We start from the raw sequence: 12,708 nt of genomic DNA on the forward strand, positions 1-12,708 counted from the left end.
AAGTTTTTCATGCTTTGTCTAACATAGATGCTCTTAGATGAATTTCATTTTTCAAGCCAACTGTCTATAACCAAAGACACTCAAACAAACCAACAAGCACAAACTCAATTCTGACCGCACAGAAATTCATGACTACTTCTTCTCTGTTTTTCTGATTTTGACCTACTTGTCGAAATTGATTTCCAGCCTGGAGGGAGTGCCCTTGAGGCGCACCAAGAGAGTCTGCTGCAGTTTCTTCAGGTACTGTCCGTCCAAGTTCTGGGTCCATTCAAAGAAGCTTTTCCTCACCATCTCCTCCAGGATGTGGTTCGTCTGCCCAAAGGTAAAAATTATCTCCTTGCGGCTGTGAGTTTCCGGCATAAAGGAGCACTTGTGAAGGATCTGGAAGAGACCACGAATAACGGTAAGAAATCAGTTTTTACTCAATTTCGGCGCAAAAGAGAGCCTGATAGATGTACCTGCATGGGTTTTTCTAGGCGCTGCTTGAGAGCTTTGGCCCACATGACCTGCCCCACAACTTGTGGTATGTGATCAGGATAACAGCGACCCTTTTGGTCCGCTGTCTCCTTCACCACGTGAAGCTCTTTGCTAAAGATGCTGTACACTTCCTCCGATTTCTCCTCCATTGTGCGCCGTATGGCCTGTGACGGCGCAGATCAACATGAGCAGAGAACGTCAGAGAGAACGAACGGGAAAGGCTTAAAGATGGGAATTTAAAAGGTTTTCCGCAGGGTAAAAATGAAGATGTCGTGAAATGTGAGTGTTCGTCAAAACACCTTGCGTGTGGACATCGGACTGAAAATGTCCAGCAGCCTGACTCCTTCCTGAACTGTGTTCACGGTCCGGAACGCTGAGTTCATCAACTCCTGGGTCATCATTTCCAGATCCTTTACAAATGTACAAAACCTAATAAAACGGCAAACCATCACATAAAGGTAGACATGAACAACATCACCCAAGTCAACCTGTAGCAGAATGGTGCAGAACATCCACTCCAACCATTTTTACTTCTGAGCTGAGCTGTTTAGATTCTTTGTTATCCCGAAGCCCCAAAATTAAAATGTAAAGATGCTGCAGCAGCCTAAAGGGAGAAATGATGTGGGGGGCCGTTTGTGAAGTTAAACATTCAAAAATCAGAAATAATTTGAGTCACGAGAGGAAAACAATGGTAGTTCATTTTTCAATGTCATATTTTTGCAGCTGGTTCACAGAGCTTAAGTGTGTTTTCACACCTGATAGTCTGATAGATTGAGGACCAAAGTTGCAACATTTGCTACTTTTTCAGCTGGTGCGGTTTGCTTTCACACTGCACTACCAAATAAACCAAACCCTTTGAGCAACGTGTTCCCCTCCCCACACATGGTGGCGCAGCACCAAAAACCACTAAAGGAAACGACATGAAAACCTCTGAAGAAGACATGAGCACAACCTCCCTCTTCAGGACATGTAAACAAAAATGGAGTGGCATCGGATTTCAGCAGTTGTAGGATTTCTCTTCCACGAGCCTTTTGTCCCACAAGTGCTACATTCACATTATGATTTAGGTTGCATTTACCCAGAATGCCATGCGGTTTAGTCTGCCTTTTGCTTTTGTAGTGGTATCCAGTCTGCTTGGAATTCACACATGCATTAAAGATGACTGTAACCGTACTGAGATGTGGGTTTTTAGGCAGACCAGAGTTTGCTTTTTTGGTCCACATCAGAGTCTGATTGCACATTCACATCTTCTCAAACAAACCGGACTTTTCAAACAAATGAATCACAGTTTGATTAAAGCAACTAAGCAGAGACGGTCTGAATGCAACCTAAATCTTTCATGGCTCATGTTTACCTTGTGATATATCTATATCCATAGAGTATAAGCTAAGTACCTTTTACTTTACTTTGCTATCATCACTACACTTCATTTATGCATTATTGTCAATCAGGTTTTCTATAATTTTCCTCTTGCTTTCTCTAAAAGTAAAAGGTCGGTTGTAGTAAATTTAGTTACTATGTGTAATAAAATTAGCATTTTGCAGTTGTTTAGTGCCTAGTATATTTAAGCATATTCTATATATGCACACTAATGTAAACAAGCAACACAGATAAGTCACATGGAGCAGTAATGGTATTTACAATCTCTCCTTGATGACTATGGATCTGACAGGAATGGGCTGAGAGTTATTATTGCCCTTCATTGTTTATTTCAATAAGACTGAATGAAGAGATTGTAAACTAATTAACTCGATAACACAGCCATTAGCCGGGGCCATTAAGAGCAGCACTGCTGGGGTTTTTTCCTGCTAATGCAGCTCCGTGTCTGACCCCTCCAACCTAATGTTCATGTCAAGGAAAATATGAAGGATTATTTACAGCGGTAATTGGAGTTGTAATGTGTTAGTTTGCTAAATATAGATTTATGGAGCATTTTTTTTAACATAAACCAGTCGATGCAGAAAGCAGAGGTGTTGCTGTGACAGATACTGATCGGTTCTTGTACGTTCACACTATTCTTTAATGTTCTGACAAAAGTAACATTTTTGGCATATTTTCAACAAAACAAGCAAAAAATAAATACGTAAATAAATAAAATTGTGGATATCACCAAAAGTCAATTGCCTACAATACAATAAAAATGTGTTTTGGACAAACTTATGTTTAAACTAATCAAAACTTTATTGATGTGTTCATTCAATTTGTTAGTGTTTATCTGTATTAGTTTTTTTGTGGGAAAAAAAATGCTGAGAGAAGACCTTTAAACTTATACAATAAAAGAATAGTTTAAAGTATTTGCCATCTAAAATCAGTTATCTAAATGTAGCTTCTGGAAGTCAAGTAATAATTAAATTATTATTACTGGTAGATTTCCAGTATTTTGCTTTAATAGCACAATTAAGTAACTGTTACCATTGGTGGTTATAAAAATGTTTTGCATCACTGTCTTGAAATGACCCTGTGTTTCTTTAATAGGTTTCTACCCTTTTTCACTCTCTGCCTTCAGCACGTCATCAGCTCAGTGCTTCTCCATGATGCTGTTTACAACTGTTCTTAGGAGCTGAGAAGGCGCGCAGCTACGCCAGGTGATTGCTAGTTGCTGCTGCCGCTAGTCTAGAGGAGCTGAATGTGGAGGTGCGGGGAAGGAGTGCTCTGTGAGGCGGAAGTTCGGCTGGGTACTACAGCTCCAAGGAGGGGCTTTGGGTAAAACAGCAGCGCTTTGTTTGAGCAGGTGTTAAGGTACCTGCCAATGGCTGCCAGAGAGACTCAAGGATTTCTCAAACATCCATGAAAAGATCAAAGCAAAACTTCAAGTAAGTTTTTGATGCGGGAGAAACAATAAAGTGTCATATAAAGCTCAATTTACATAATAATCACCTCCACCTCCTTTAAATCTGATCTGTTCATAACATTTGAATTATGCAGGAGACTGAACTTCTGGAATAGTCCAGACCGATGGGGGTTCTTAGTCTAACAGCTTGAAAAAAAAAAAAGACTAAATGACTCATCAAGAAACAAAAATAAAGAAGTGTAGCTGTAATGTTCATCTCTAGCAACAGTTTTTGCTCTAAACTGAACGTAATAACGGCAGCAGACCAACCTGCTGAACTCCTTACTCCACGTGGGATGTTGGACATCAAGGATCCCCTTGCCAAAGGCGCGCAGGTTCTGCAGTCCTTGTTGGAAGCTGGTCTCTATCTTCAGCAGGTTGCGGGTCAGCTCTGGTCCGGCGCTGCCTCCGAAGCAGGGCATGTCTCTCTGCTTGCCGTCCTCCCAACGGGCAAACTGGTGCTGGCAGTCACAGACCTGATGGATTATGGAAACAAATACAAAAGTAATAAACAATAAGTACAATGCAAGAAAGCGTTGTCATGAATAAAACAACGCTGCAAATAATAACAACAGCACTGTTTAAAACCCTTCATGTCCTAAATTTAAAATCTCCACCTGGATATTTTTGCGTATTTTAATTGTACGCAGTTCTTTAAATGTCCTGTGAGTAAATATATATTTGCCCATTTATCCACAACAACTGGAACTTTCGATATCTAGCTAGTTATTTTCACAATTTGCTATTAAAAGAGTGCCCCTCAGAGTAATTTCACTCCCTGCTACGGTGGGGGTGAAATAACCCAAGATTGGCTGGAAAGCGCAACATCTCCCCTTTCAGAAACCTTTGGAATTTTTCAGATAGCGCAAAGTGTGGCGGAATTACAGTAAAGCAAATCTGGTTGGATCGCCGGCGCTGCGTTAAGGTTAAGCTTGACTTACAGGGTTAACCTTAGCTAGCAGCAGCTGTTTCATTGGAATATTATTTCTTGCTGCCGGTACACAGGGAGCAGTAATTCTCAATTTCTCCCAGAATTTAGTCAGATGGATTTCTGATTCTGGCTACAGTTGCTGTTTTCTGAGGTTACTTCAAATCATTCTGAAACGATGACTCAGCAAAATCAGCACAAAAAAGAAAGAAAAAAAACCCCAATCAAACAAAGATAAACTGACCTCAAGCAGGTTTCTGAGCCTCAAAATGAAGGCATCAATCCCCACGAAAAACTTTGTTTTGTCCAGAACCCAGCCTTTGTGAGAATACCTGCCAGGAGAGAAGCAGGAGGAGACTGCTACACCACAGATAACCTCCAGATACTTTCAAATGCAAACCGTTCAACTTTAAAGACTCTTCTAAAAGTTTCCTGGTTAAGACAAGAAGCATGTACAGAAAGTGATGCGCATGCTCTCGTTTGTTCACCATCTGTACTTAACATGGCCAGAAATAAAAACAAAAATAAACAGAAAAACCTGTTTTAAGTGTAAATAAATCCTAAATGTGCCCAACCTCTGAATTTTTCAATCATTTGTACTGCAGTGGTTTGCAATATCCACATAACGAAATACTGAGAACGTTTCAGAAATTCAGCAGAGAGGCTACTTTTTGTCCTACTTGTGATGAAGCTTTGAGACATGCATGTAAGCGTCCTTCCAGAACGTGCAACACTGGATGCAGTCGTCGAGGACTCGCTTGCTGGACGACAACTGGCCCTCGAAGATATCGTCCAGAGAGATGTTTTCACTGCACAGGCGGATGATCTCGTTACTCATCTGAAAGTTTGCAGAACACAAACATTTGTCACCTTAAGTGTTCTTAGACAGGGTTGAGTTTTTATTCTTCTTCTGGTGAAACAAACAAAAAAAAAAAAAACAAATAAATAAAAACACCATAACAACATGATTTTTTTTGTACTTGTGCTGTTAATTACCTTCAATTTTGGGATGCTGTTGACTGAAAATAGAAAGCTGAAAAGAGTTTATGCTACATATGACTTCCATTTAAACTGCATGCATAATGTCCACACCCACCCATAATGGTACGGAGTGTCAACAGGGACAAAATTAAACAAATACATATTAAATCTACAATTAAATCAATATAATTAATTTAGAAGACAAGTTATTAAACTAAGTCACTAAAAGTGAAAACTTATAGATACTGATAATTGATTGAACAATGATTTTATTTGATGCATTTTACTGATTGAATTTGTCCCCTTTGATCCTACATACAGTGGGGCTCAGTTGGGTCAAAAAATGTTTGTCCACATAATAAAGTGAGTTTTAGATCCTGACATGTTGGTCAAAGTTAGCAATGATAATTACAGAGAATATAGAAAGTCTACATATCCTTGGTACCTTGTTTTTCTTCCAGAAATAAAACAGAGGTAAACAATTTAACATTTGGCACCTTTAATGTCTTTAATGAGATCAACATGTTGCATTATTTTACTGTAAGACAAATATATTAGCAGGAACAACAATGTCTGTAGAAAGAGTGCAATACCCAAGTGTGAATTCTTGTACAAGTAATATCCTATTGAAGAAATTTTCTTTGGTTTGAGACTTTCTTTATCTACATTATGACTTAATAACAGCTGCCCAGCAACAAAGGTAGACTGGACCATGTGTCCCCAATATAAAAATGAAAAATAAAATCCTTTTTCATCATCATCTTTTTAGCAAGAACCTGAAGATTTTTGGCTCCAAACCGACTGAAACGACTTTAGGAATACTCAACGTTCAGCCAACTTGGAACATCGCATCAAATAAAACTCTTGGAATCTTGGCTGAAAGTTGTAGTTTGGTTTTATCATGGGCAGATTTCAGCCAAGCCGCCAGCACACATAGAGGAAATTAGACGTGTCCGTCCGCCGCGTACCTGGCAGAAGAGCCCGGTGATTTTCTCGTTGCTGTTGTAGGAGGGTGAGTTGACCCAGATGATTCGAATGAGAACCACGATGTGTCGCAGCTTGGAAGCAATTTGTTTTGGCTTGAGATGGGAAAGCTCTTCACAGGGCTTCTTAAGGATGGACAGGAAGGTCAGGTTTGACTCCGCCTGCACCGAGCATTCCTGGGCAGAAGGATATTATGGAGAGGTGATGATTATTATCTCTTCTTTCTGTCTTTAATAACATTAACAAAACATTTTAACTCGCTTTGGTTCTCAAAGGACACATTCCTTTATTCTGTAAACCTAAAGCACCACTCAAGTTGTCCCACTGAAAAATAGTCTTCCAAATAAATAATGACCCTCAGCATCAGGACATCATTTAATGACCTAATTAGATCATTAGATAATGAAACATGGTCTCTTGGTTGTCCAATGTTAGAGAAAGAAATAGCTTGTACATTTTTATATCCAATGTAAATAAAGACCAGGCAAACTTTTCCATCTACTGCCTGGAAAACAGTTTCACCTGTATTTCTGCGGCGAGTTCTTGAAAGCGCTGCAGGTATAAGGACTTGGCCAGATACACAATCTTCTGGATGTGTTTGACGCCTGGCTTGTGCAGCTGATTGCTGATCTCCAACAGCTTGGTGGAGAGACTCTTCCAGAACTCGATCTCCTGCAGAGGGCCGCAGTGTTCCCTCTTGTCCACGTTTTCTTGGATGTTCAGTAACTCTTTGATCTGATCCGTCCAGTGGATTATCATAACTGGAGCAGAGGGTAATATGTGAGTCAGAAAACAGGAAATTGGGAGGTCTACAGATTTCCTGAAGAGATGCAGGTGAGTTTAACAGCACAGCATCTCAGTTATGGATTGTGTCGAGCTTTTCGTGTGATTTACTACCGCAGATGAGCGTGAAAAGCAGCTTTTCGCCAACATTCACGCATGAACTACGTCGTAAACCTTAAACTCACTCTCCATTCTGTTCACCATCTTCTTGTCCTTGCTGGCTTCCTCAGCAGAGCACAGTAGGCCTTCCACTGGGATGTACAGAACTGTTCTTTCTACCTTCTTATACAAGTCATCTGCTCCAGAACAGAAACATGTGAAAAACAACACTGGTACTGACTATGTAAAGAGAAAACAAACAAAAAAAAAAACGCTTTTTTTTCCTCACCATTAAGGCAAGCAATGAAGTGCTGCATGTCCCTGGTATATTCATCCTTAACCTTTTTCTTGTAGCTGCTGTAGGCAACTGGAATGGAATGCAAACAGGTCATGTCCTCCAGCAGCACCCGGAGGGGGTCGTCCCTCATCGTGTCGAACTGTACCACAAAATCAAAGTTCTCCTCTGTGATTACGGCTCCTGGTGTTCGGGTGATGTAGAATAGCTCCTCAATCACCTCCCCCTGTACAAAATTGGAAAAGCATTCAGATGCAGAGCATGAAGAGAAACGGCAAATAACGGTCAACTATAAAACACAAAGTACAAATATTAATAAGAATGACAGACGAATGAAAAAATACACAGAAAATGAAAAAATTATGATGTGGGCTACCAGAATGACCTCAGCGAGGAGCTTGAAGAAGCAATCGTAGCAGGCCATCAATTTGGGAATGGCTACGGGAACGTTTCCAGAATAATTTAAAATCACTCGTTCTACAGTGAGAACATTTGTAAGTGAGGAATATTTAACAGAATCACCTTGTTTCCCCCCCGCCCCTTCTTCATGTCCCGTTTCATAATATCTCCTGAAGTTGATGCCCCAGCAAATTAACTTGAATCTCAGGCTGAGCTTGGGACCAGAGGGAGTGGAGGTCTGACGATCTGGATTAATTTAAAGAATCTGAAAGTCAAAGGTGAGACTATCTGCCCAACATGACAACAATACCAGTCACAGCGGCAACTCTAGAGCAGATTGGCTGAAAAAGACAACAACCAAGTGTTAAGATGGCCCAGTCAAAGTTCATCCTTCAAGCTGACTTAAATGCCATTGTAGGAAGAGCTTTGCAAAAACAAATGAACTTTATTTTAATCTCTGCAATGTATTTTATAAATTTAATTATTTAACTAAATGTTGATCATGCAAACCTCAATGTCTAAGGAGGCAATGCAATAGGTGGATTGGGCCAAAACTGTTTTAAGAGGAGGTTGAAGGAATATCCTTATTAGATTGAATTTGTTATCTGAAGGTCTTTCAAAAATTATGAAGACTAATATCAATCCTAGTGTGAGCCAGTAAGAGATCCTGTATTTTATACCTCCAAAAAGCAGTTAAACACCTATCTAACAATGCCGTTCTTAAAAATACATCAACATAAATAAGTCATTAATTTTTTGATAATTCATTTATTAATCCTAAAGGAAAATGTAAAGTTGTTGTAACTAATTTAAATAACGAGTACAAAAAAGAGAGAGCGAAAGAAAGAGAGACCTCCTGTAACAGTCTGTATTACTGAAGACACTCTCCAATCTCATGAAGATGATAATAAAGGGAAACTAACCGGTGGCGGGGTTCTGAAATCCACCCGAAGCCTGTTTGATCTGTGCATATAGACCACTACAGATCCAATGGAAGTGTCCACAATAAACTGATCCAGGGTCTCCATGTTCTCCTCTGTCCATGTCCTCTCAGTGACTCCAGAAATAGACACACAGCTCATGAGCATCTAGAAACGGGACATGAAGAAGGAGGGGAAAAAAACAAGGTGATTCTGTTCAAACATAACGTGAATTGTGATTATTAATTGAGCTTTACCTGAGAGATGTTTTTAATGGAATCTTCTTCCATGTTGTTGCTTCTTATTAAGCGTTATCCTTTGACATCAGGGTGACTACGACAGCCGTTTCTATCGACGTTTATATTAATATTTGGAGCTTATCGAATAGCTAATGAATTACGGTTAGCTTACATAAAGGTTCAGTAAACGTAAAAGTTCAGTGGTTTCAAAGTAACTTCTAATATTTTCAGAGTTCAGCAGGTTTTAATTGCTTGTTACCTTAGTAGCTTTCGGTTCTCATAAACCATAAAAAACTTTCAAAAAGCTAGTTTACGCGTCATTTATGTAACTTTATCGCATTTGTTTTTTATCTTTCCTCCATTTAAACCTGAGTCACTCTCAGTGTGTCAGGGTGTCGTCATGGAAACGAGTAACCGCCGAACGCCCCCGCACCCCCCCTCTCCCCGGCAGTCATGGGCATTCCAGCTTCTTTTCGGGATCCGGATCATTTGGCTCGGCTCTCAAAACAAAAGAGCCGACACTTAAACACTCCCAAACGGTCCTTCTCAACCACTTCCAGCTTTTTTTATTTAAACAAGTTTTATTCTTTTGCTAGTGATTTAAAAATGTCAAAATTAGAATGTCATTAAAACGTTTATTTTTGTAATCAGTGAAAACTTTAAGTAAATTAATTATATAAAAACAGAGGTGTTTTGTGTTAACTGTGATGAATATGACTAATGAAAATCCAATATTAAATAATAGCAGTACAAATATTTAACACAAACGTTGTGTTATGACTGGTATGTCCTACAATCATGGGCAAAACTGGGCTGAATTTGACAGTTGTTCAAAAGGCAACCATTCCAATGTTTTTGCAAAACTCTTTCACTTGAGGCTAATTAACTTGTTTCTTTACTACACTTAAATACATCTAGAGAATATTGTCAACAGGCAGCATAATAAACAGAAATAAATGCCTGAAATGTGTCACTCTTATGAACCCAAGTGTTGTTTAAATTTCACTTTTTGAAATGAATTGGTGGAGATATTCTAAATGGTTGAGCAGTTTCTGAAAGACTAGAAGAAATTTACCAGAAAAGCATTTGTACACATGGTTATGTACCCTCCTCCCTCTCAGACAAACCCTGAGGAAGTCTGTGGTTGGTCTTTCAGGACAATCTTCAACTCTGGATACAACCTTGAACTCACCCTCTCCTTCCTCAGTGCGTTCCCAGTTCTCATTACAGGAAAGTTCTTCCTCCCGGCTCATTTTCCTCTCTTGTTCGTCTCTCTCCCCCTCTTACGAGTTTTAAGTCTTTTCCTGCAGGGACTTCTGGTGTTTTTCTAACAATACTGACTGAATCCAGACCCTTTGTGTGCAGATCTATTTTTTTCCCCCAAGGCCTTTCCCCCCTATGTAGAAATGTATAATATGCATTAAAATGAATAACCTCACATCTACTATGCGTTTCCAGGCTCTTTCTGTTTTGCTTAACTTTCCAGGGCTGCTACATCTGTGTTCTATATACACGGCTCAAAAAAATAAAGGGAACACTTTAACATTTAAGTGAACACTGAAGTGTTCCCTTTATTTTTTTGAGCAGTATATGTTGAGCAAAGTGGCAAGAAGTATGATAAACATTTAATCTGCTGCTATATTATTTTACTTGGACTCTGACAGACAGGTCTTTAAGAAATGGAGGGGTTAGGAAAAAAAATTATAAAAATTTGACGGACTTTGAGAGAAGCCAGTTTTAGCAAATGGCTCTTTGGGAATCATAAAATCCTATTTTCTGTCTTTCCAACTATGTTGTTTTTTTATATATATATTTTTAAACATTTATTAAAAATAAGATGTTCATCTGAGTGTAAAACTAAAAATGAGAAGTAAAAGTTCAAGTAAGAAAAAGCTTAGAATAAAGGCTTTCTATGCATTGCAATGTATACATGTGAAATTATTTACATTTAGTATATTAAATATAGTTGTTTTTCAAACAGCAGAGAGAGAAGGAGGAAGTTTGGTCCAGCTCTGCATCCATGAAGCTTCATTTTTTAAACATCTCTGGGATTTGGGATCATAGTTGAGGTATTATTTGAGCTTTGAGGATGTGAATCAGCTGCTCACAATTATTAAAAAACAAAAACCTTGTTGCTATGGTTACACATCATAAACATCTGGGATTTAAAAAGGTAAGAGCGTAAATCCCCCCTGCGGGACAGCATCCAAAACCAGAGGGAATAGTTGTCCGGCTCAGTCAAACAAATGATTAAGCAAAATCTGCAAACAGGACAAATAAGAACAAAAGTTACTAACGCCACCCCAACATGCTACCGGCATGAGCGTCACAATTCCAGAAGAATTCATCAGTAAAAAGCACAACGTTAACGATGAGTGTATGTACATTTCTGACTGGCGCTGCAAATGTTTTGTAGCTTTCAGAGATGAATTGTCCAGAGACAGACGGACAGGCTGAAACTAAAAGCCATGAGTCTAATCTCAGACTCTCAGACTCGGGCTGCCGTGCCAAGGAGGGGGTAGAAGGAACAAAAAAAAAAAAAAAAAACTGGGATAGAAGGGATAAATAAGCAGGACAGATGGCCTATTTAGACCAGATGTACTGCACTGCTTAGTCAAATGACAGAACAAGGCCTGTGTATGAGTGAGGAACCAGAGAAGATGGAGTTGTCCAGTTTGCAGGTGGTTAATAGAGTAGAGGAGGCAAGCTGGAGGCAGCAGCCCTAATAGCAATCCAATATCTCAGTTAAAGTACAAACTGCACACAAACACACTACATTAAGCAGTGAAACACTTCTGACTGCTACACAATGTTCTCAGGGCCTTTATAAGAAGGAGCGCGCTGTAGGGTGTCTATGTTTCTTTTTGCACTCTGATTCATCCACAAACATTGGCTTTGTCGAGCCTCTCAGGGTCAGGAAGCTCTCCAGCCCGTGAACACGGACCGAAATAGAAAAACCCAAACAGAAATGTGTGCAGGAGCCTGAATAGAGGCTTGTAGACTTGGAGCACAACGAGGACAGGATTTCGGAACATAATGAGGAAGTCCTCTGACAATAGGACCAGAATGGATCAGTTTAGTACATTAATGGGAAGTGCGTTTGAGCGGCCATTTTGCTTTTATCCATCCATGTGTTGAAACATGCATAATTTATCCATCCATCATTTGTCCAATCTCTTCCTCCATTTCACCAACTACTGCTCTACTTTCACCTATGACTGTTCCTGCATCCATCCATCCATCCATCCTTCCTTCCTTCCTTCCTTCCACCTGTTTATCCGTTTTGCATCCATTCATTTTTCCATCTATCCATATCCACACCCACAGAACTCTGGATTTAGAACAAAGAAAGCAGATAAAACAGTCACGAACAGATACTGTAGAATATGTACAAAGAAGAAAATCATTGGAAAAAAAGAGGTTTAGTTGTAAGTGAACCTGAAATTACTTCCCTTTAAAAAAAAAGAAAAGAAAAAAGGGCTCTCTTTATAGTTTTAATCCTCACTCTCAAGCCTCATTTTTTATTACAAGATTCATTCTCCAAAGAGTGGCAGTTTCAATATTATTGATCCAAGCACTTCTTCATTCCTACCCTTGCGTCTGAGGGGGGAAAAAAAAGGGAGGCAGAGCAAAAGAAACAGCTGGGAGGAAGGGAGAATATGTTGGGATCTGAAAGAAAAGTGAATTACCTTCAAAAGGTGTCGGCTTTGGAGGCTGTCAGAAGAAAATGTTGAGTCTCTGAAACTATCTGATTATGTGCAAAGTGGTGTGTG

At 39.5% G+C, this 12,708-nt stretch overlaps 1 protein-coding gene across 2 annotated transcripts in view; it reads right to left on the minus strand.

The window, feature by feature from the left end:
• The window catches only part of dnah2 (dynein, axonemal, heavy chain 2), a 64,506-nt gene extending 55,190 nt beyond the window's left edge, over window positions 1-9,316 (minus strand). The window contains exons 1-12 of one of the 2 annotated variants that reach the window (XM_008435561.1): window positions 8,954-9,316; window positions 8,700-8,864; window positions 7,372-7,603; window positions 7,169-7,279; window positions 6,723-6,961; window positions 6,185-6,376; window positions 4,916-5,073; window positions 4,480-4,567; window positions 3,578-3,783; window positions 777-906; window positions 459-641; window positions 167-381 (exon numbers count right to left, since the gene is read on the minus strand). In XM_008435561.1, coding sequence (XP_008433783.1) covers window positions 167-381; window positions 459-641; window positions 777-906; window positions 3,578-3,783; window positions 4,480-4,567; window positions 4,916-5,073; window positions 6,185-6,376; window positions 6,723-6,961; window positions 7,169-7,279; window positions 7,372-7,603; window positions 8,700-8,864; window positions 8,954-8,986 — 1,952 coding nt within the window. In that variant the 5' untranslated portion in view covers window positions 8,987-9,316. Of the gene's footprint in view, window positions 1-166; window positions 382-458; window positions 642-776; window positions 907-3,577; window positions 3,784-4,479; window positions 4,568-4,915; window positions 5,074-6,184; window positions 6,377-6,722; window positions 6,962-7,168; window positions 7,280-7,371; window positions 7,604-8,699; window positions 8,865-8,953 lie in introns of those variants that run through there. The other variant, XM_017310481.1, reaches the window with a different exon arrangement.
• Between the last annotated feature and the right edge of the window lie 3,392 nt (window positions 9,317-12,708).

The sequence above is a fragment of the Poecilia reticulata genome, linkage group LG18 (genome assembly GCF_000633615.1).
Source record: "Poecilia reticulata strain Guanapo linkage group LG18, Guppy_female_1.0+MT, whole genome shotgun sequence".
NCBI lineage: Eukaryota > Metazoa > Chordata > Actinopteri > Cyprinodontiformes > Poeciliidae > Poecilia > Poecilia reticulata.